The sequence below is a fragment of the Falco punctatus genome (genome assembly GCF_963210335.1).
Source record: "Falco punctatus genome assembly, chromosome: 15".
Taxonomy (NCBI): domain Eukaryota; kingdom Metazoa; phylum Chordata; class Aves; order Falconiformes; family Falconidae; genus Falco; species Falco punctatus.
In genome coordinates this window covers 2,055,912-2,079,730 of record NC_137595.1, presented here as the reverse complement: position 1 = coordinate 2,079,730, position 23,819 = coordinate 2,055,912, and the positions used below count along the sequence as shown (strand labels likewise).

The 23,819-nt window shown below is 46.5% G+C and overlaps 1 protein-coding gene and 1 long non-coding RNA gene across 4 annotated transcripts in view; one reads left to right on the top strand and one right to left on the bottom strand.

The window, feature by feature from the left end:
* Positions 1-23,819, top strand: part of CYSLTR1 (cysteinyl leukotriene receptor 1) — a 117,459-nt gene that overhangs the window by 58,333 nt on the left and 35,307 nt on the right. Inside the window, exon 1 of one of the 2 annotated variants that reach the window (XM_080366349.1) lies at positions 23,186-23,306. The exons of the other annotated variant lie outside the window; for it this stretch is intronic. Coding sequence (XP_080222475.1) covers positions 23,188-23,306 — 119 coding nt within the window. The 5' untranslated portion in view covers positions 23,186-23,187. Of the gene's footprint in view, positions 1-23,185; positions 23,307-23,819 lie in introns of those variants that run through there. 2 annotated transcript variants of the gene reach the window in all.
* Positions 12,336-23,288, bottom strand: LOC308054109. Of its 2 annotated transcripts, XR_013923959.1 has the most exons (3): positions 22,636-23,288; positions 15,964-16,034; positions 12,336-15,638 (listed from the first exon to the last, which is right to left on the bottom strand). It is a non-coding gene; the product is annotated as an uncharacterized lncRNA (long non-coding RNA). The 2 variants fall into 2 exon arrangements; XR_013923960.1 differs by lacking the exon at positions 15,964-16,034.

The following is a 23,819-nucleotide window of genomic DNA, read 5'->3' as shown; positions in this document are numbered from 1 at the left end:
AGGGTAAATTGCAGTTCTTGTAAATGACAGGCAGGGTCCCACACTTCCCAATGGTGACCCAGCTCTGTAAACAGACTTCTGTGTGCCTGGCGACAGATCAGAGCCATGCTCATCAGTCCATCCAGCTCTGCAGCAAAGCTCCACAGCATGCTCAAAAGCCAAAAACAATATGTTTATGAAATCCAAACATCAGAAGTATATTTTATTTACACTGCCGCCACTGAAAGGAGAAACAGATGCTTCTGGTTTGGGTGCTTGTCCAACCTAATTTCAGGAAATATCGGAGATATGAGGGAGGGAAAAAAAGGAATCAAAATGTACAGTCTGTCCCATCTCCAGTTTTAAATGTCATAATTGTTCATGTGCTGCTACACCAAATGGAGATGAGCTTGGCTTTGCCAAACGCTGGGCTGTGTCCCTCTGTGGCCTGATGCCGTGGGTGAAATTGTTGGAAAACACCGATGCTGTGAGACAGCCGCACCAGCACTGCTGCAGCAGCTCCCTTGCATGCCCTCACGCTGCATTACCCACGGAGCGAGAGCAATCCCAGCCCAGGCCCAGCAAGGCATGCAGTCTGCAAGCTGTTGGAGGGCTGGGCTGCACTTCAGCAACACCCAGCAAAGGAGCATGTGTTGGATCTGAGCATTAAGGGCAGCCCAGAGCCTGCTCCCAGCAACGTGAGGGCTGCAACTGGGAGAGCACCGGGATGTGCAAAAGCATTGTACACAACTCAAATGGGCCCTTGGCACAGGGACTTTGGTTGGATAATTATCTTTACTGCCATAAAAGGTAAAAAGAAAAGATGAAGCAACATATTAAGCAGTGCTGCTGGCACATTGTCTGTCTGAGCAGTGCCTGGAGAGACAGTACCCAAAAAAAGGATGAGGGCAAGAGCCAGCCTCTTCATAGCCCTGTCACTTTTTAGAATAGACAACTGGCAGGATTTAGATCATGAAACACATTTCATTACAAATTCTCCCGAGAGTGCTGATGGGGTTAGAGTGCTTGTGTCTTGCAGGCACATCCCTGCTGAGTGGCACCAGCACCCTCCTGCATCTGACCAGCCTCAGCTCAGATGCTGTCATGTCCATGGCAGGTCAGTCCAGCAACAGCTCTTGGCAGCACTTACCTGTCTCTCCTTCCTGGTAAGCTGTGGTGAGGATGTGAAATATTTGCTGTGGACTTGAACACTGTATTATTTCATACGTGCTATTTATTGTTTTAATATGCATTCTACCACAAGGTGAAATTTGACAGGAACATATCCCCATCTTTGGAAATTATCCCAAAGCTCCAAGTTAAGTCATAATTATATCTCATTCCTCTCAACCAAATATGTGGGCAAGGCAAACAAATAACTTATTATAAAGTCATAATGTCATGCTCTCTGTCTGGGATAAAATATGTTCTCATTGCCATGTGGACGGGGATAGGAGCCTGGGTCATGCTGAGCTGCTGGGTCTTGGGGTGGCCAGGTTTTCCCCTCTAACAGGCAAGACCCTCAGTGCAGCTGAGCTGAGTCAGAGCCTCCCTGTCCCAGGCAGCATGGGCGCTGCAAGGGGGTGAAGCTTGTTCAGGCAGAGCTGTGCCTGGACCTGCCTCCCAAAGCAAGCCTTGAAGATGTGTCAGTAAGGGCTCTTCCATCAGCATCATTTACACATCGCCTTGACCGAAATGGGTGAAACGCGGAACCTCTTCCTAGGGTTTCCTGGCACTCAGTCACCAGCCCTTGGGGTAACCCTGGGCTGCAAAGGAAAGTAAAGCTGCAGAAGTTATTGGGAAATAATAAGGAAGTTCTCCCATCAGTTCCTCTGTTTCAGAGCTTTGGGGCTTGTTTAGAAGTCCTTCAAGCTGTAGTAGCGCAGCTTGACATGTGGTGGGTCTGTGAGCTTCCTACAGAGCGTGTGCTAGGTAAAGGAGTCCCCAAAGAGCTGCTTTCTGGCATGTTCAGTTGTTCAGAATTTCCTGTAAGTTCTAGCTAGTTATCCATTATCAGAGTGGAGCTAAAAATAAATACATGAAGGAAGAGAGGATTTTATTTTTTTGTCTAGATGAAATCATCTGTGTTTCCTAGTGAAAAGGATTCTTGATGAGGGACTTGGCTGAACCCTGTACATACAGAATCAGAGCATCACAGCAGTTTGGGCTGTGAGGGAGCTGACAGCCCCCCAAGCCCCAACCCCCTGCCAGGGGCAGGGACACCTCCCACCAGCCCAGGTTGCCCCCAGCCCCGTCCAGCCTGGCCCTGAGCACCCCCAGGGATGGGGCACCCACAGCTGCTCTGGGCAGTCTCTGCCAGCGCCTGGTAACTCTCACAGGGAAGAATTTTTTCCTAATCCAAATCTGTCCTCTGTCAGTTTATCATGATTAATGTGGAGGGAATTTACACCCATTCATCAACTTATATCTTTGGGGAACAAGCAGACAAGCCCACAAAGCTGACCGACACCTTCTGAGGCACTGTAGCACTGAGAAGTGCATTGTGCCCTGAGAGAAAGATAGGATCAGGCCCCATGTGGAGCCGTAGAACCGACTGGACATTGAAAGCATCACTCACTACACCTGTAACAGGGACAGCAATGCCTGTGCTCCCCCTCTGATGATACACACTGGCACCAGCCTCAACAGGTAGCTTTGTTGCATGACTGAACCTGCACCGAGCGGGATCAAAACACAAACACAAATAGTGTTAAACATGAAACAAATCCCAAAATGCCATTAACTCATCCGCTGTGTGAGGTGAGGAGCTGTTACCCCCGCGTGGTGTGGTGGCTGGAGGGGACCAGTGCTAGTAGCAGTGAGCGGAGCTCACCCCACTCTGCTCCAAGCGGTTATGTTCCTTCCCTAACCCTGTCGCATCCTCACAGCCTTGTGTGCCTGCATGCACCGCGCAGCGCTCTGGGGACAGCCTCCTGGTGCCACATCTGTACCTGCAATCTGGTTTTCCCCTAATTATATACTAAGATATATGACCAGGACACCAGGAGTGCTGGGTCATGCAGCTGGAATTGAGCACTTTTTCTTGCAAACATCAAGCCAGGGGGTGACTTCCACGCCACGGTGTCATCTGATACCCTGGTAAGCTCCTGTTAAATTGAAAAGCATATGTCATAGAGGGAGTTTTGGGCAGGCTGTGCCCTAACTGCATGACCCACATTGCACGTGGGCTCACTCGCAGCAGCACCTCCTGGAAAAGTGCAGCACAGGTCTGTGGGATGTGGGCAGGAGCCCTGTTCTGATGGCTGCCTGCACGGGCTCGCTGTCTGCACCCCTTTGTTTGTACTGGCTTTTCATCTTCAGGTGCAAACACGTTGTCCTGCTGTTCTGATCCATGGGAGCTCCTGGCTGCCCACAGGCACCTCCAGCAGAACCAGAATCGTGAGCAAGGGAGTTGCAGAGCAGTGCAGGAGTCTCGGGTGCCAGCAGCCCTCTGCTGCTCCTGCTTGTCAGAGCACTGCCTAGAAAGTCGCTAAGTGAGGATTCACACACACCTGGTGTATAAACCTGCTACACAGTGGTTACATCTGCCCCAGGCCGATTACTTGCTGTAAGACCCAGCTCACGCACATCCACACTTTGAGATGAGCTACCAGCTACTGCTCCAATGTGCTCTCCTCGGGTGAGCAATGCTGGACAGGATACTGCTGTCATCCCTGTTGCTGTAATGTTTGTTAATCATGAGCAAACTCTGGGCTTTATTTTTTCCTGCAAACAGCTGTTACTGATCATTTCCCCCAGCACTAATATTCTGAAGTTGTTTGGTGCAGTTTCAGGTGTGTTGATGGCTTTGGCAGAAGGGCGTGTGCAGGAAGGTAGTTAATCACAGTCCTAGAGGTCACTTTTCATAAAAGCAAAAAGGGATTTTTTTGCCTGTGGAAAAGACATTTTGAGAAAATGAGTCTGATCGGAGAGAATTTTTGGCAACTACAAAGTTGCTTTTTTAAGGTGGCAACTTTTGTTCTCAGTTTCCAGATGAAATAATTGATTTTTCAGTTGTGCAAGGCTTTATTTAGTTGAAAATGCAGGATTTCACTGAAAACTCCACAGAAGTTGTAGCGAGCCATGCTGTTGCACAGGCCTTAATAGTTAAACGTAAGGTCATGCATCATGAAATAGTGAATGCATATTTTTCAGCTATTAAACTTTTCATTATTTAGGTCTTTTGCAAACAACGCACATATAATAAGTAGATTTCGTATATTTCCTATATATTAAGTTCCTAATCATTTGAACACCCTGTCATTTGGAAGGAGAGCTGGAGGGGCGATGTTGGGATGCTGAGGAGAGGGCTGAACACCCGTGCAGCTGCCCGAGAGCCACACTGGTTCCGTGCCCTCCTCCAGCTGCTGGTAGCCAATGTGACCCTGGCCTCCTGCTCCCAGCCCGGCCCAGCAGGCTCCTCGCAGCCTCTCCTCCCTCGTTAATCTTGTGTGCTGTACATGGGTCCACTAATGAGCCACAACGTCCCCCAGCCCTGGGATCTGCTGTCAACTCCAGCGTCCCCGCACTGCTCCCCAGGCTGCCACGAGTCAGGCACATGAGCTCAGCGATTACCAAATGCAGGGAATGAGAGAAAATGGCCAGTTATGTTGTATTTCTCCAGTAGCCTTCTCGATACCAGACCAACAATTCAGAGAGAAACAAAAACTGTGCTGCATTGAAGAGCCCTTCAAAGGATCGAACTGAACATCCCTTGTTTTTATAAGTTTTTCATCAATTATATATATATATAAATTATGGGACTCGTATAAAATGCAGGTTCCAAGAAGCAAGTTTTTAATACTTTTGCTTGAAAAAAAAAACAACTTTCTTCTGTAAAAGCTGTAGGTGACTCGTTGTGCTTCCCCTTTTCTCCCTGGGGTTACAGTGACGGCGCTGTTGTTTAAACCAGAGGCAGCGAACCACTGCCTGGCTGCTCGCTTGTTTCGGTGCTTTAGGGAGACGTGCTCAGCTGTGATACTTCTCCCCATTTACCCGCGAGCAGCAGGATTGACAGACCTGATAGCCACAAAAGGGAGAAAGCGTTTTTTTCTCTGAGTTTTAATCTATTTATCTTATGGACTTGCAAGGCTCTGCCAGTGTTTTCTGCTGCCTGGCTGAGCAGCACAGCTTGCAGAGCATCTCTCAGCTGCCTCCGCAAGATGGTGCTGGCCCAGGCAGCCCCGGGCTGGGGATGCTGCTCTGCCAGGCTCACGCTGGGACAGATGCAGAGTGCTCGCAGCATCCCTCTCACCTGCACCCACCTCACAGTGGGATAATGCTGTAACCCCGCACCCTCATTCAGCTGTCAACATCTGATCAAAGTCTACTGGTCTTAATGGTTTCTCCTGTAGTGGCTTATTGGTGGTGGACTGGATGCTCGAGGCTTTGTTAAAATATGTCTCATTTTTTAAAATCCACCATCTACATGGATCAGTTTTGTTCTTTGTGATCAGGCAAACATGGTACCCCACCAATGTGAGCTCAAGCGCATCAGGGTGAAGGGATCAGCACCTCTACAGCATTTTAGAAATGTCACTGGAAGCCCTGTTCTACAGCATGCTCACATCCAGGCATTTAACAGGGCTGGTTTCTCAGGGGAGCAAAAGGCTTTGCAATCTCCAGCAGCAGCAGAAGCACATTCTGACCGTGGCCGGAACTGCTGAAACCAAGAAAGATGTGCTATTTTTCAGCTTCTGCTTTTGTTCTCAGGGAACTGGAAGTAACACACTCACAAACACCAGAAGTCAAAATGCAAATGCAACTGGCAGAGAGGAAACCCACATCTGGATTAAAAGTTTTAAAAAGGAGTGCTCTTAGACCAAACTATAGGTCTACCCATGTTCAGTATTAATTTCCATGAATATCAGTGTTTATTTACCACAACCCAAATGGAACACATTCATTCTTCAGCATTGGCTGTATAGCAAAGTAATTGCTTGCCCTAACTCAGATAATCCTTGGGGCAAAGGAGTATCATTGCAAAAGGAGTATCTTTGGGGCAAAGATAATCATCCTCAGTGGCATTTATTTGCCATGGCTGCAGCATGCAAGGGAGAGCTCCCCAAACCAGGTCTGAGTAAATAAATGGGCATCATATGGCAGGGGTGGCAGATGAAAGATTCCATTGTGGGACAAGGTCTGGAGCTGGCTGTGACTTGCTGCCTCCTCCCAGCATCGCACTGTGCCACAGCATCTCCCAGAGCAAACCGGGAAGATTTTCTTTTTGGCTGGCCTAAACTATTGCTTTCCCAGCAGAAGGCTTGATGTCCAAATGACAACGGTGATTACCCCTCCAGAAACAATTTCAGAAATGATACAAGAAAAAGGACAAGTGAGCAGAGCCACACCCCCCCCCCAGGCAGGACGTGTCAGGGCACAGCATGCCCCTCGTGCAGCTGGGGCTGCTCCGTGCCGTGCAGAGGGTCTGGCTGCCTCTCGAGCGAGCACCTGGTGCTGCTGACTGCTCCCAGCCCGGAGCCACAGTGGCCAAGTACCTTCCGCACTTTTGAAAGCACTCGGTTTCATTATAAAACACCATCAAAGCTATTTTAAATGTAATTTAGAGAAATTCCTGCAAATTAAAGAAAGCAGAGCCAACATCTGTTAGAAGGATGTTGTTGCTCCTCATTTTCCATAATTTTGAATAATAGCAAGTTAAATTAAAGTCAAAGTAGCAATATTTTCCAAGACAGCTCAATGTCTTCGAGCAACATAATTTACTTCAGGGAGCAAATTGATCTCTTGAATTCAATCTTTTAATGTGGGTTGTATGAGGTCTAAATTAAAGTCTTTTGGGGGGATTATCAGTGCTTAAGAAGATAGATCTCTGAAAGTGACCTAATTGCAGAAGCGTGCTTTCCTGTCTGACTTTCCTTCTCAGAAATTACTCCCTGGATTATTATCAAACTTTCTTTGAAAGAGGCTTCCCAGCAAAGGCATGAGGAGTGTTCCAATTCTTGCCTTTATAATTGAGACAAACATGGTGTTTAGCCTCAGCTGTATATTCAAACTGTTCCGGTAATTTCCATGACCTGGAAATTTCCCTCTTTGTGCACCATCATGTATCTATTCTGAAATTCCTTTTATTTCAACTTTCTGCTCCTATAGTACTACCACAGTGATGTGATTCCTGACCGACACACACTTAAAAACATTGAAATGTAACTTAATTTTCTTCCAAGAGGCAAAGTCTGCTCTTATCCTAGATCAGTGCAGTGACCTATTGGGCTGAACAGACAGAAGTCACCTGCTGGGAGCAACCTCTGCATGGTGAGAAGAGAAAAATCACAAAGACAAGGTCTGCTTGGTGCTGCCACCCCAGAAAGAGGGCTGTGCTGACCGCTGCCTCGGGACTCACATGCTGGAATTGCTTATCTGCGCAGGGGTGCATGAGCACTGTTGGTTGTCAGTAGTACAAGATAAACTGACTTGGCCATGAAGCTTCAGGGTGTTCAAACGGCAGATAATGAAAGGCTCGGCCAGGATTTCACACCCCTGCCCACTGGGGCTGGTGCATGTTCTGCAATTTATTTTACACTGCTTGGCAGGTGTTGAAAAAGAGAACTTGCGCCAAAGATAGTCCCTGAGCCAGGCTCACGGGCTGCTCTGCGGTGCAAAGCTCTCGGCACAGCCCAGGTTGGTTGGGCTTTTGTTTCACCCCTGCCCTGCTTTTAGGATATTCTCCCAACAGACTGCAGCCCGGCTGGTTTTCCCAGTTGGCCCATTATCTTGTAGCCAGGGATTTTTTCCAGCTTTGGAGAGATTTGTCTAAGGTTACCAAAGCCTAAACAACAGCTGTTTGTGCAGATGTGCATGTGGCCTGCCTGCCCTGCTTTCTCCATCACCATCTCACGCTTGCCCCGTGGTGTTTGCTTTTGTTGACAGCTCCTTCCCAGCCCCACCACTGACTGTGCACCTGGCTGCCTTGTGTAGAGCTTCTAGCAGATCTCCCATGGACTTTCTGTCATTCTGCGTGGACCCCTGGGCCTCACATCACTTCAGAAAACCCCTTAGAAGCACCACCTGACCTGCACAGCAGGTCTTACTCTTTTATAAAGCTCTGGAAAGATTTTAGGTTGTCGCCCAAAATGCTGGTTTCTGTTGCATCTTCAAAATACACCATCCTCAGTAAACACAAACCAAAGGTCTGGTACCCACTGGTACACGTGCAGCAGCTGGAGGTAAAAGCATTTATGAGGGGGACATCAGGGCATGCCCTGAGACATCACTGTTTAGCAGAGGTGTCCCCTTGCCAGGGCTGGGTGCCCCCTCACTCCCTCCAGCCGGCACAAGGGCTGTGGGAAGCGCAGGACACAGCTGTTGCCAGATGTGCCTGCCTGCCTGCAGCTGCTGCCCCACACGGGGCTCTGTCCTGCCCAGCGGTGCCTTCCACTGGCCATCCCCATCGGTTTGCAGCCCCGGTGCAGGAGGCCGGGTTCCTCTCCCCACGCCCCAGAGAAGGCTTCTGTGGTCAAGGAGAGGATGGACCGGGCTTCTTCAGGCACCCAAAGGAACAGCAGTGCCCGTGTAACCAGGGGAAGTGCTGTAGTTCTTTGGTGCAGAGGATAGCTCCAAGCCTGGGCAAAGACAGATGGGTCCTTGAACCCTTCGCAGAGAGCGACCTGACCTCACAGCCACAGCTATGTGAATGATCAAACATGCGGGTTCATGAACCAGCCCAAATCACTTAGGGAATTGTACTTCAGGTGAAAAAGAAAAATAGCCTGTGTCTATTAGTAGAGCTGTAGAGAAATCCCCTTTCTTTTAAAGCTTCATAGGAGGATGCAGATAAAGGGAATGGAGGGTCTGTCATTGACCGCAAAGCTCTCTCGAGATTCCAGCTTTGCAAATCTCTCTGCAACCCAGTCTTCTGCCCCAGCTTCAGGCTGGAGCACAGAAATTCCTTGTGGAGCATCTCCATACCTTTTAGCCTGACCACTGCCCAGAAAACCCTCCTGCTCTCAGGGGATGCTGGCAGCAGGTCATGCACGGGGACAAGTTGTTGTGTGCACAAAGGTTGTACCAGCACAGGGAAAAGCTAAAGGCCGTTCAGCTCTTGGGGATATTTCAACCCATCGCTGCAGGGTGTACACCAAGCAGCACTTCAGCCCTGGGTGGCAGGAGGAAGATCTCCCCTCCACAGCACCCGCAAGCTGTGCACTGACAGAGTGAGTAGACCCTGGATCGTCAAGCTCCCTGGTAGCTTTCTGCTGACAGGGGAAAAGGAAGGCTTTCTATTTATCAGTTTTATCATCCTGTGTAAGGTTTGTTTCCTTTACATTTGAGAATGTGATCAGAAGTGGGGCTGATGGGGACAAACTGCTGGTAGGCATGCAACAGCAAAAATATGAATTGGCTTGCACTGCTTCAATTTAGGACAGGAGGTGCAAGCATGCAGCACTGCTTCTCTGTTATTTGCATTTTCTCTGCATTCCTCTTTGTCACCTGAGTCAAATGTGTCTACATGTTCACTAATAAAAATCTTGCAACTTTGGCTGTGATAAGGTTGATCTCAGCTAGGTGAATCCAATACTCAACACTTTATTTTACACCTATCATAGCTTCGATAAGCTTATGACGCAACTTTGGAAGCTCTGTTCCTCAAACCACGTCAGATGGGGGAAGTTTCAAGCTCCACTGCAGGCCTGATCTGCGGTCACTGAAATTAGAGACAAATCAGGCCTCCAACTTGAACACAGTTGAGAAAGTCCCTGCCAGGCTGTTCCTCAACTTCCCTGGCACTTTTCCTGCAAATCCATCAAGGTGGTGATGCAGCAATCAAAGCAATGAGAGCAGCCATGGTTATGTGGTGTGTGGTTACTTTTGCAGAATGGAGACAGTCCCTAAGCTTTGGGTTTTTTCTTTATTATATGTTTTTATTGATGAAGTCTGTTTGGGGGATTAATTTGTCTTTCAGAGGAGTGTATAGTTAGAAGATGCTGAAAAAAATCTCAGAGCTGTGGGATTACTTGTTTCTATGTGTATATTCCTCAGGTTTTGAATAGGAAAGGCCACTAAAGAGTTTGGTGGTTCTTAATACGTACAAGAGAGACAGCAGGATAACAGGTCACCCAGCTTTGGAAACAGCCAGGTTGTTTCCTGCCAGGCTCTACAGATAACCTAGTTTTCTTAGTATTTTTGCAATAGCTCTCCATCAATGACTTCCCAGAAAATAAACATTGTTGTGAAGAAGTCCCCAACACAGTGTTCTGGGATTCATGTAAGTTTCGTTTGACTGGAGTAAGCTGATAACCATCATCGATTGCTTTGCTTTTGACGGGGAGTGCCATCATATTAGCTTCAGCTAAAATAATTTTACTTGCTAGCTTATTTAAGATTAGTAAAATGTTCATTCATACTGTGGAAATGAGTAACTTGGGAGTGAGAAAAGATGTCTCGACCTCTTGCTTTGCACAGTGTGAGAGTCTCCACTCTGCTTAGTCATCATTTTGTGGTGTCTTACAGTGAATGATTGACTTTTTCCAGAGCATGTGAAGTTTGGATGTTTCTGAATGTTAGAATAACAATTGCTTTGGTGCTCAAAAGCCGACAGGAAGGAGTGGATGGAGTTATTTAAAGCCTGACCTCACAGTCAGCTGAAAGACATGTCTCGGCTTTGTAAGACAGTAAGACAAACTCATTGCTTAAACGTCTCCTATCCCAAAGGTCTTGAGGTAAGACAGAAAAGGCACAGTACAGCAAAGCCCAGGAGAGCTCTCTGCAGGGAATTTTCTGTCAAGATTTTTCCTTGAAAAATGGTGATATAACAGAATAAGTAGTGAAGATATAGGAACACTGCCCAGTTTCCCATGGAGCTGAAAGCTTGAATGCAGGAGAGCTCCCAGTGGTAGGGGTTGTGAGGCTCATCACATTCAGGACCGCCAGGTTCCCAGTCACCAAGCAAAAGTCCCAATTCCTGGCTTTCATCAGCACCTTCAAGTGTTTCCATTTTGTTCCCTGGCTATCTCAAATTGCCAGGGCTGCAAAGCATCAACCATTCCCTTGCCATCACAGAGCGGGAGCTGAGCAGTTAGTTAGGACAGCTTTCAAGCATTGCAGGGGGCTTGCTGACATCTCAGCGTGGTTGATGAACTCTCCATCTTCAGAACTCAGTGTCACCTTGTGCTCAGTTTCCTCACTTTTCTGCACCGCAGTACTGTTGGTTTGATTTCAATACTGCCATGGATGTACAGTTTCATCAGACACAGAGGTGACACCCAGGAGATGAACTCACTGCAAGAACTGTTTATTAATCACTATCAATATATCTGGATAGAAAAAGAATGATTTAAAGCCTTAAAAATTAAAAAAAAAAAAGGCCCTCCCTTTGCTGTTACACATTCATCACTCATCTCCCTGCAGAGCACCTGGGGAAAGCTGAAGGGCGGTGGGAATCCCGATGGGGGAACCGTATCCCCTGACCAAGGTGAGGAAACAGTCTACAACCAAGGACACTGAGCAACAACCTGAAAAAATCACCTTCCTCTTGCCCACATTCCCTCTTGCCCACTCAGCACCTCTCTCCACTTGCTGCCCAGGCAGCATTTTTGGCCCCTTGTATCCACTTGACACCCCCGCCCCCCACAGAGCCAGGACAGCTTCCAATGTGCTACCCAGCAGGGAGGCAGTCCATCTTGCACAGGGACCAATTTAAAAGCTAAATCAAATTATTTTCCATGAAAAATAGCATCTCTTCTGCTGTATCCACTTGTCCTCACTTCCTCAGAGCTGAGCTTTGGACTCATCTATTCACATATTCTTGCCGATGTGAAGCTCAGCTGACAGTCTGGGCGTTTGGGAGAGTAAAGCTCACAGGCACCATGGTTTCCCCTTGCCTGGTTTCTTTCTGCTCAGAAAGAAGCAGCACTGCTCTACAGCTGCTGCAGTGAAAGGGTTGCTCAAAGCCCAGTGTCCCCACATCCCCCTGGGCAAGAGAGCAGCAGGTACCACCCACGGCACCTGCTCATACACACGCAGCTTGGTGCTGCCTCAGAGCAGTGCTGGGGATCCTCGCTGCCAGGTACGAGTAGATACCCACAGCGTTTTGCTATGGGCTACCTTCTTCTTACGTGCTCGCTGCTTAAGCCAAGTCACGCTCAGTGTTTGCTTTCATTAATTTCATAAGAAAACGATTGTTCTAGGGCAGACACACTTATCAGGATAATTAGGCAGGAAAAATGTGTGAGCCAAGTGGTAAATTCAAAGAATAAAATTCCAGTATGCCTTGTGTGCCAAACGTGGCTCCAGTTTGCTCATGAACGCTCATCCATCTGCATGGGCTTCTGTAGGAGGTGCCAAAAGTGTAGCAGATCCTCAGAATAAATATACACATTTGTAATAAATAATGCACACACTTTAACAAAACAAGGTTTTATTAATTATAGCACTTCAAGTAGTATTTCATCTCTCCTGAAAGTGGGTTTTCAGGCTTTCAGAATGAGAACTGAGAGCACTGTATCACAGTGTGTCAAATTATTCAGATATCATTCTTGCAGAAGGAATCCGTTTTGTTAGGCAACATGCATCAAAGTCTTTTTAAAGTGACTTGATTACATTTCTGTTCTGCTTTTCCTGGATACCCAGTTCTTAACAACAGTTTTCCTTCCAGTCCTCTGAGAAACAATGTCAAGCACGCGCTTCTGGCCCTGCACTGTTCGCAGCATCTCTGACACTGCTGATATTCAACGTAAATAACTGCACTTAGTCAGATAACTTCTGTGAATTCTGATAACAATAATATTCATAGTTTTTTGAAGTTTATTGCTGCAGCGAAAGGGATTAGAATATTTTTAATTATTTTAGCAGTCATAAGGAAGAGCTCAGTACATCAATCTCTTGCATTATTATTATTATTGCTTGATTTTTGATGTAAAAGCAAAGATTTGGCCTTTTGCCCAGACAGTGCAGCAAGGATCATGAAGGAACACAAAGAAGAGGAGGAAAGGAAGCAGGAGGAATCTCTAAAACAACTCTGGAGACACTAAACTGGGTACAGTCATGTAAAAAACATTTTCATTGGAGTCCATGTCAGAAAAAATGCACTTGACAGATCTCAGAGATCCCAGTGGAAGGTGCATGCTCCTCGGGCTGGAATATTTGCCTTTCACTGAAATGGTGCGCCCTTTATCTGGCTGTAAAAGAACCACGGAGCCTGGCTGCGAGGCAGACAGTCAGGAGAAGGGAAGGACACCCCGCGGCTCACCACCTCCAGCCCAGCAGCACGACCCAGTTTCACTGCCTCTTTTCTGCATGTTGCCTTTCAGTCAAGTTCATCTTGGTGTGAGGAAAAACCACTTCTGAGGCCAACTACAAAAAGCGTGATTGCGAAATTTAGAAACCGGCTGGTGAGCAGAGGAAAGAGCAGTGAACTCCTCCGTGCTTGGTCTTTGTGTTTTTTGTGAGATCTTCAGCTGACAGCTCCTGTGCCTCTGGTCACCTTGGACTACAGGCCACTCAGGAAGGTGGCAACAGCTTCAGTTTTCAGCTCTAATAGTCTAAATGCTGAGTAACTGCTACCAGCAGGGCACATCAGGTATTCACTGGTACCAGTTTGAGTGTGAGGACCTACTGCAGGCTAAAGGAGGGAAGGTTAGAGCTGAAATCTATCATGCTTGGATTTTGTGCCCCATGTCCTTCTTGTTCTCAAATGGGCAGAGGCAATTTATTGCTGTGTTTAGGTGGGCAAGGTGTACTGAAGGTCTGGAAGCATGACGGAGGGAGGCTGTATGTAGTGTATTGGCGATTAGTACTTGGGGTTTGGCTTATTTCATTTTTCTTTCCACCTTTTACAATCTGTGCATTGCAGAACATATCACAGAAGTTCAGTCTCTCAAAACCACAGTCTGCTTGAAGCTGGAGGCTATCTCCCATGCAAGGGCAAGTGTAGTTGGAAGTGCTACACCCACTTGTGTGTGGGTGAGCATCTGAGGTATCTGGAGTACTTTGTTTTGCTGATAACCTCCCAGTGCTTTGAGGTCACCCCAGGAATCATCAGCTGGGTAGCAGCTCTGTTACACACCCACCCGAGCTCCAGTGCAGAGGGACATCCATGGCCCTGGTTTTCTGCACCACTTCCAAGGGAGCTAGAGCAGCACCACTAACCCCAGCACATCCCCCCCTGCCTCCAAAACCATGGCAAATGAAATCAGTGGTGGTCCCTCTGGGTACAGCACGTGGAGCCCACAGCACAGGGAGTTTCTCAGACTCTGTCCCCACCTTGTAGGACTGCAGCAAACAACTGCATTCTGCCTTTCCACCTCTTGTTTATTTCTGAAGGGGGATGTGAGAGAAGCTGTTTATTACTTTGTTGTAGCAACCTCCCAGCAATGGCTCCAGGCGTGTACCGAGCTGTGGCAGCTCGGCCCCGCTCTGTCCCGGGGACGCTCACGGTGGGGCTGATGCCACCTGCGGGACAACCCAGGTAGGCTAGGCCAGCTTGGCGCCCACCTTGTCTCTCGATCCTTCCTTCTGAGTCTGGTGGGTCACCTGGGTTAGAGAAATTTTAGGACATAGATCATGTCTTTAGCATCAACTACACAGCTTTCAGCTCAATGGATCCCTGAGTAATACTCTAAGCACCCTTTTAAAAAAATATATATTAAAAAAATATCTTTGGGTTGCTTTAGTTTTTACAACCATTCATGAAATGTCATTTGTTTCACCTGTACAGTAAACAAACTTTAGATTGCAAACAACCGAAGCGGTGCTGTAAGGCTGCCATGACGAGCACCCATCGCCCCGCTTCGTTGTGTTCAGTGCCAAGGGGCTGCTCAGCCCCAAGCTCCTCACAGCCACCAAGGCTAAAGAGCATCAGGAAACAGGCAGGTTTAAACTCAGCGGCGTGCCAAAACACGAGCCTTGGTCCTGCTTGTTGATCAGTTTTCAAACCCATAGTTTGAAAGAGCATTGAAGTGTCTGTCTTCTGTCTGGTGTCCCAGAGTGCTTCCCCTGGGACTACGCGCTACTTTGTTTTTAGCATAGATCTGTTAGACATGCTAAAAAATATTTTGTAGTAGAAGTATACATGGACAATCCTTAAAAGAATGCCCAAGAAGTAACTGAGGGACCTGAGAAGGGCCGCAGCCGCGCTGGAGAAATGCAGCAACAAAACGCAGGGGCTGCGGGTGGGAGCAGAAGTGCTGCCGGCCCTCAGGAGGCCGTCCATCTGGAACAGGGCGCACTCTGCAGTCACCAGCGTCCAGATGATCCTGGATGTCAGCCTGGCGTTTTTCACTGTCCGTAAATGTCGAGACTCCGTGGGGAAGAAGGTTATCAAGTAAGCCTCGAAGGCAACGCAGCTCAGCAGCAAGCAGCTGACGTGTGTGTTGGCAGTGAGGAGGTTCTGCAGCAGGACCGATGTGAACGCCGTAGGTGAGGTACTGACATCGAAGGTCCATGTGACCATCTCAGAAACAACACTGATAGCAACCAGGATGTCTGCCTTTGCTAGGCTCGAAATGAGAACCACAGTGGACTTGGAGGAAACTTTTGCAGACTGCAGGATGATTATCGCGTACAAACTGCCCAGCAGGCCCAGAAAAGAGCTGATAGCATTTGAAGAAGACAGGACAAGGTATTGGATATATTTAAGTACCAGGTATCTTCTGAGATCTTTCATGTGGTCTCTCTCCATAGAAATGCCAGTTAGGGAAGAATACCTAGAATACATACAAAGAAGGACATATAAAAGTAAAATTATTGGGACAGATTCCGGGCAAATTATTATGTACCTGCATTTGTACAGACACATGCACTCCAGCATTATCATGGCATTGGTTGGTTACCCAGCTTCAGAGGTGTTCAGTATGTGAAACCCTCAGACTGCACTGATTATTAAATAAAGTGTATATAAACCTAGGCGATAGCATTTTATTGTAACTAACACAGGGGTCATTGAAGGGAACTGGAATACCTCTGGACTAACACTGTAAAAATTAAGGTCAGTATAGGCTACTTTCATTTTGTAAGTTTTTTTCTGCTTGCCTTTGTGGGTCAATTCAAATCTGAAGAATCCATTCTCCAGTGTTGCAGCAAGAAAAAGATTTCCAGTTGTGCTGTGTAGAAGAGTAAATGAGATATTTTTTACTTACTCTGGGAAAAAAAGTAAGAAACCCTAGGGAATGCTATCCAGGAAATGTCCCAGCAGAATTAGCAGTTGAGAATTACCATACAAGTACCCATTTGATTTCCTTTTCCTGTCATTAGCACAATTCTTCATGCACATTCATATGGTGTCCATAGCTTCTAAATAAAATTGAATACCTGGGCACAGTGTGGGAAATGGCAATAAATTCCAGATGCTGGGCTGCTGGGGAAAGGTGGGCTCAGCAGTCCCTGCCACCACAGCTTCACAAGCACACAGCTGCTGCTTGCAGAAGCCCATGGGAGGGTTAAATTTTGCTGGGAAGGGATGTGGTCTCTGGTTTGATGTGTGGTTGGTGACACCATCCCTGTGTGCACTGGAGCTCCCTGTCCCGGCCAGCGTTCAGCTCTGAGCGCAGGAGTGGGGCTTCCCACGCCCTGCCGGCTGCTGCATGGCTGGAAGCTGGTCCGGCTGGTGCCTAGCCCCAGCTACAGCACCATTTAAAATGTTTCTCTAATGTTCTGATTTTATATCTACGTTGCGGGGGGGGGGGAGTAAACTAAAAGCCAAGAGCTGTTTCAAGCGTTATTGCTAAAATCATAGAACCATAGAACTATGGAATCGTTTAGGCTGGATAAGACATTTAAGATCATGAAGTCCAAGCATTAACCCAGCACTGCCAAGTCCACCACTAAATGTATTGTTTACATTTCTTTTTCTTAAGTACCATTAACAAAGCCTAAAAAAGCAAGAATGAGTGTAGTAGCCTTAAAACAAACAGGAGCTATTTCATATATGCTCTTTAGTGTTTGTTTATAACCAAAGAGACCATGAAACGTAGCTCAGAATTATGTCCATAAAGATAAAATTCCTGAAATTTAGCACTTAAGGTAATACCTACAAAACTGCACCTGCAAAATAGTACCATTTCAAAAATTATATGTTTAGGCAGGGAAAATCAATCTACATTTAGATCTTTGATGTCTTTAAAATAAAAATTAATTAAAATTTCATTTTAATTCTTGTCCCACCAGTGGGGTGTCTCTTGGCAACCACTAGCATTTTACTCCTTGGTCCTAATAGAGCTATAACCATGTACAACTCTAATTTTGCCCTGAGAGCACTGTACTCTATGTAAAACAGTTTATTTATTAGTCAAATCTCCTAATGCATCCAGTTGGATGTTTATGAACCAGTTGTGAGATCTGACCTGGAATCTGAGGGAAAGTTTATAGCCTTGTGGGAAGTTACACAAATGAGCCTGGGATGAAGGCATTTGGAGGAGGACAGCATCTGCTGCTCCTGGTGCCTCTGGGTGCCTGAAGACCTTTCGTACTCACCCATCACGGGTTGCCTGCAATCTTTTGCAGCCATAGTGTGCTGTGGGGTTGAGTTTCTTTCTTGACAGGGCTGATACAAGTCTCAATCGACTGAATTCAGTGGAAAGAGGTACCTGGGTGATCCACTTCTGCCTGGGGTTCCTTCACATCTCAGTGGGCAGCTTCAAGTGAAGCATTTTGCATGACTGAGATTAAGTTTGCTTAGCAACTCTTCACAGTCATTTTGTGCCAACATGCTGAAGTAACCTGATAGAACAGGGCTGTATCCCACGGCTTTACTCGTTTCCTATACACCCGAAGTACCCGTCAACTTCAACTACAGCTTTGCATGACATAAAGAATTGGGTGGAGGTGACTAACAGCTCAGGATCTGACCTTGTATTTACATAGTCATATCTTAAGCAGGAATGATGTTTGTAAAGTGCCCAGATATTTTTAGGTATTAGCCTGATTTGTGTAACATTGCATCAAAAGGGCCTAAGTGTGAACAATCCCTGTATGAGATAAGGCTACGACGACAGTAAAAGGCTAATTTGGTTAAATCATAAGTTTTCTATCATCTCAAAAGCAAGAAAGACATTTTCAAAAAAACTGAATGAGGATTATGTGATGAAGATTAGCATAATAGAATAGCATAAATGTATAAGGATGATATTGGAAAGACCAAGGCACCAGATTAAGTGCAGTGGAGAAGTGATGTATGGGTAAGGAGGAAACATTCCATAAATCCGTTGTCAGACAAAGGAAGACCAAGGGAAGAGTCTGCTCCCTGCAAAGTTCGCATTACCCACCAACTGCTGGTGGCAAAATTAGAAGACAATGATTCTTTTGCTTTGAAAGGCACACTTCTGGCTGGACATGTGCCAAGCAAGAGCCAGCAACAGAAGGGCTACAGTAAGCTTCTTGACTAAACTAAAGGAAGAACGAGATGGATGTTGCTTAGATAAATTCTGTGGTTTCAAATTCCTGAGCTTCAAGTGATTTATCCAAGCGCACTTAGAAAGTCTGAAGCAATTTCAGAGAGATTAATGGTTGTCACTGAGAAGTTTTAAAAGACAAACAATAGAAGTTCCAGAACACTTGAAATGGCAAAGATGGGGCTTATCTTTAAAAGACAGGAATGGGGCAAGAGGAGCCATAAAATTGTAACTGTCAGTTCCCTAAAAACTACTAAAATAACCAAGCAAAATATCTAAATGGTAAAGAGGAGATAAGGAAGAGCAATGTGGATTTCTCACAGATAAAGCAAATGTATTGAGCCCAGCTTCTGTCTGTATCAGGATAACAGAATCTCACGGCTGAGGAGAGAACCAGCAAGTGTCATATATCTCAAATATTGTTAAGACTTTCAGTATTATTTCATGAGGCATTCTTATAGAGGAGCAGGATAAGGAAATGTGGACTAAACAAAACTATGATTAAGTCATGTGTAGCTGAATGGGAAACTAAGAAAAGGCTAATTATCAGAAATTAGAGGAATGGTGTATCAGGTGGGGCTCTGCAGAGATGTGACATTTTGGGCATTTCATTAACTATGGTAAGGAATAGAGTTCATGCTTAAGTTTGCTTATCTATCACCATTTAGCTATCACCAGTCTGCCAGTACAATTTCAGATCCATACAAGGGCTGGTCCCTGCTGTGCAGTGAGTAAGAGGAAAAGCAAACACGTGGGCAAGAGGAGAGTGCAAGCCAGGGGAGGAGGATGGCTGCCACAGGTAGCGATGCCGGCACAAGTGGGTATCAATACAGCCTGGTGATGGTAACACTCACAGCTGGAGTCGGCAACAGCTGTGCCAGGAAAGGCAGATGCCATCTTGCGGTACATGAACAGGAGAAATGTCTATAACCAGACAGGGTGAGCCTCTGATTTTGCCTGGCAGAAGTTAGGTCTTGATTAAAGTACGTGACCGAATTTGAGGCCAACAGTTCAGGAAAGATCTTTCAAAGGGACTGAGAGGATCGGAGATTTAGCTAAATGGAACAATGCCATTTCTTTCATATTTGAGCACTAATTTCCTTATGCATTTTCTCAGTGTTAGTGATGTGAGCACCTTGGAGCCTGTACTACAAAGCTTTTCCAGTACGGTTACCCAACAGGTCTGGGTGGTTGCTTTAGTCCTTGCCTGTTTTTTCTTTTGATGACATGATGGGAAATTGATGATTCTGAGTGATTCCTATGAAAGGTACTAAGCCAGCTTTTTTAAGAGTGGGATTCCTGTTGCTTGTCAAAACTTGATTTGTACCAGGTTGACTCATCCAAGATTCACATGCACCTTTTCTCTCTCTCTCTCTCTTTTTTTTTTTTTTTTTTAAGTATCTGAGCCAACTTGTTAGTGGAATCCTTTAGGGAAGAGGTAGGAAAAATTTAGTCCTCTACAGCTGAACTGTGATACAGCACATCTTACCCCAGTTTTCCATAATGATTAACTAGGAAAATGATTCTGCGTTTTCCATCAAAAACAAAATCTTTCTGACATCAATGGTCTGTGCTCTGTGCTCTTTCCATTCAATGGGCTTTGGCACTAGCCTGGTGCAGCTCCTTTAGTCTACATTAACATCCCAAGAAGTGGCTTTGCTTCACTGCTGAGGTTGCAGGAGGTGATGAAGAGGAGGTTTAATCTCTGAACATTTATGTCTGAGCATTGGTTTGACCATTTCTTTCAATACAGAGCATTAACGAAATTAAGACCTATCGGAACAAAACCATCAGAATCCACAGTGTGAAAGCTCATACAACTCACTAGCCAGAAGTGGAGGAAACCAAGCTGTGATATGTACACTTGAATACAAATTTATCTTGCTTTCTTACTGATTTAACTTGCTTGTTACTCACGCAATGCTACTCCTCCTTTGGAAAGGTATATTAATAATGTTCTATTTATTTTTTTTACTGCAGCCTATTTCTGTGTATATTTTCATCAAGTATATTATTAAGGAGACATTATAAGCCTTGACAAAGTTCTTTGCTCATTTTACAGCAACTGATCACTGCTGTGAATTGTTGTACGCTGGAAAGCACATGTAACCTGGCCCAGGCTGCTGCGTGCTGAAGATCAGCATACCTGGCCAGAGGACTTCAGCTAAATTTGAGGCTGTGATTCCCCAGTGAGGGGTAGTAAATGAATCTAAACTGGTTTGAGCAGCTGAATGAGTGAGCAAAATGTGCAGTTCATTAACTTTGGGATTTTACATCTCTTCTGGAGAATGTCAAAATAAACCTTGTCTGGAAAACAAACTAATCAAACAGAAATTTGCCATGCAGATAAAACCAGATATCTGCAGTGAGTCAGTCTCATTCATATCATCCCACCATCCTTCTTTTTTCTCTTAAGTTCAAAAGGAAGATAACTTCGATGGCTGGATTTGTGGCACAACTTTAACTTCTCCATGGGGAGCATTTCAACTCTGAGCTCTGGGCATTGGGTACTACCTTACCTTCCCAGACTTAGTGACGAGCCCATAGGGTCTTCTAACGCTGAGCGTTAGGAAAGGATGCCAAGCCGCCGGTACAGCCGGAGGTGCCCCGAAGCAGCCAGTCCAGATGCTGAGGCACTCAGAGTGTTTTTCGTGTCTTCTTAAAGTAATCATTATACGTAATGCTGCCAGCATTTTACATACCACAATGACTCTGGAAAGGAACTGGAGTTTCTGGATGGAAGATGCCTTCCTGCTTTCTGTTAGAGAGGTGTCAGTCATTTCCTTCCTTCATGCCCCAGGAGACGAGATCATTGCTGTGGCTCCCTTCTGCCTCTCTCCACCCCTTTCACATTATGATTTAGTTGTTAAAACTCTCATCCAGAATGTAGCAGAACGAGGTTTGATTTCCTCCTTCGCCACAGGGGATTTAGCTGTTTATCTCTCAGGGGTGTCCCAAGCAGCAGGCTACAGGTTGTCCTGAGGCGGGGACACTTTTTGTACCACTTAAGGAATCTGGGCATAGTGTAAGAAAACAGCTGACACTGTGAGCCAAGGGGTAGGGATCAGGAAAAGGCTCATGGATCCCCACACAGGTAGTTGCAGATGTTTGCTGGGGAAAAGGGCATTCTGGTTTCTGATACTTGCTCCAAGTGCTGTTCAGATGCACCTGCCTTAGTAAATCAAGCAGGGCTTGGAGATGTTCCCTGGTGCTGGAGCTCAGTGCTGCAGAGTCCTGAGAGAGCTCTAATGGCCCCCAGCACAGTTTTGGCCCCTGCCAATGCACACCCTCCCAAAGGCTGTACTGTACAGGGAGCACTGCCCGCAGGCAGCATGGCTCCGCTGCCCACGCTGCAAGGATGCTTCGAGGGCACAGCCCTCCTTGCCCTAGCAGAGCTCAGTGCCAGAGATCGGGCTGGGGCACATGAATAGTCCGACATAACCTTTACATATATAAGATTAAGGAGTCATTGGATAAAGAACAGATGTAGGAAGAGTGCACAAAGCAGGGTGTGAAGCCACAGGCTCCTCCTTCGGTGAAGGTGGCTGCCAGCGTGGCTCTCCTGAGCTCCTGCTGCCAGCACCCTCCTCCACAGCCAGCCCAGCAGCTTCCCTCCAGCTGGGCAGTCCTGCCAGCCGGCACAGGGCATCGGCAGCAGGCACGCTCCACCAGCAGAGCTGTCCCTCTGCCCGCACCCACAAAGGGGCAGGCAGGCAGGGCAGCTTCCCTCCCTCCGCCCCGCCTGGGCAGCAGGGATCATGTCTGGGACTGGGACGGGTGGGAACAGGAACAGGGTCTGTTCCCAGAACAGCTGCTTCCATCCTGCCAGAATGGCCAGAACTAGTAAAGGCATCAACCTGAGCCAATTCGTCTATTTATTTACAGTTTTCAACGCAGCCTCTGGCAGTATTTATTACAGATCCCCTGCAGGGACGATTGCTGCCCACGGACAGTGACACTTAAGACAGTTTTTGTTTAGTCCTTATTCCGATGAAACCTCAGTTCAAGCTCACAGGTTTCCTGAACTAGCACTTTGTGTTTTCAGTACTATTTTTTATCTTCACTTACTTTGCTCTCCTGAGACACTTTACAAATTCCAGTTAATAATAATTTCTCATTTGTCATTATAGTCTAAGAGGTACACAAAAACATCTCTTACTCTTAAACAAATGCTTCCTTTCAAAATTCCTCCTGGAATTCTGTCAAAGAGTATACAGAAAAGGAGAACAAATTGGAAACCCAGATTACCACTGCATATCCTGACTGTAATTAAGTGGTATTAGATTTTACTTAGTTTAAAAGCAAAAATACTTACATTTGCTGGAAAAAGCATCCAGGAATAGTTTTCTGCATCGCTGTATTCTGTGTATGGTCTGCAGCAGAGCTAAAACGTGCCATTTCCCTTGGATTGCTTCCTGGGTTTTATATAGCCTTGCATCTCCAGTACCACGTCAGAGCACGGGGCTACGCTGACAGAATTTGTTTTGCTAGGCAACATCCCCAGAGCTGGTTTCACAAGAATTGCTCATTCAAATCATGGTAGCCATAACCTTTCATCTGTCTGGAAAAAGGAATGCCTCATGTGGAAGAGGAGTCCCAGACACTTCTTAAATACGTGCCTCGAGATGGAGCAGGGTACAAGGTGTAATCCTGAACTTGTCTGGGTGTCGCAGGAGCTAACACAGATTATCCATGAGTAAAAAAAAATTATTCCAAGCAAAGAAAGTATGTCCTCTGGCATGAAAAGCAGTGCTATATCTAGCCAGACTGGGCTGTCCCCAGTAAGTGTTTGTGTTGGTGTTGCCTGGGATACCCTGGTTTGGTGCTGATAATGTTTGCACTAATCCTGCTCTGTTTTTCTCCAGGTATGACGGTGGTTAAGCCAAGTTCACCCCTGTTTTGGGGCAGGGGACTCTCTTCACGAGGTCTCGGTGCGGTGGGAGAGCAGAGGAGCATCCCACACACATCTTGGAGAATAGCAAACCGGTATGTTCACAGCTATGTGAGCACGTACGGCAGCTCCCGGCCTTATCGTGGGTGCTGATCTCATGCCTGGAGTCACCACCTGAGAGCAGGGAACTGAAGGCAGTGACGCCGCGTTTCTGATCAACGGGGAGGGTTTGCTGCCGGTCCAACCCCTGTGCTGCCAGCAGCATGCCGGTCCCCTCATCGCTTCTCTAAGTGATGGAAAGCTGTAGAAAGATAAAGCAGCTTGAAAATGCAGGTGCTGTAAAGGGCTGTCGTTGCAGCTGCAAGCTGAGGATCAGGCAGGGAAGGCAGCCCAGGGCTCTCCCGCCTGCTCAGAGCAGCGGCAGTCCTGGTTTGCACTGCAGTGCTGGTAAGAGGACACCTGCCAAAGCTGGAGAAAGTCTCTGAAAAAAAGGGATTTGACTGGTTGGTGGTTAACATAATTTGTGCTTTTAGTGTATAAATATTTGGGGGTTTGTGTTTGACTTTAACAACAATGAGCTAGCTTTTGCCAGAGGCTCTCCATAGCAG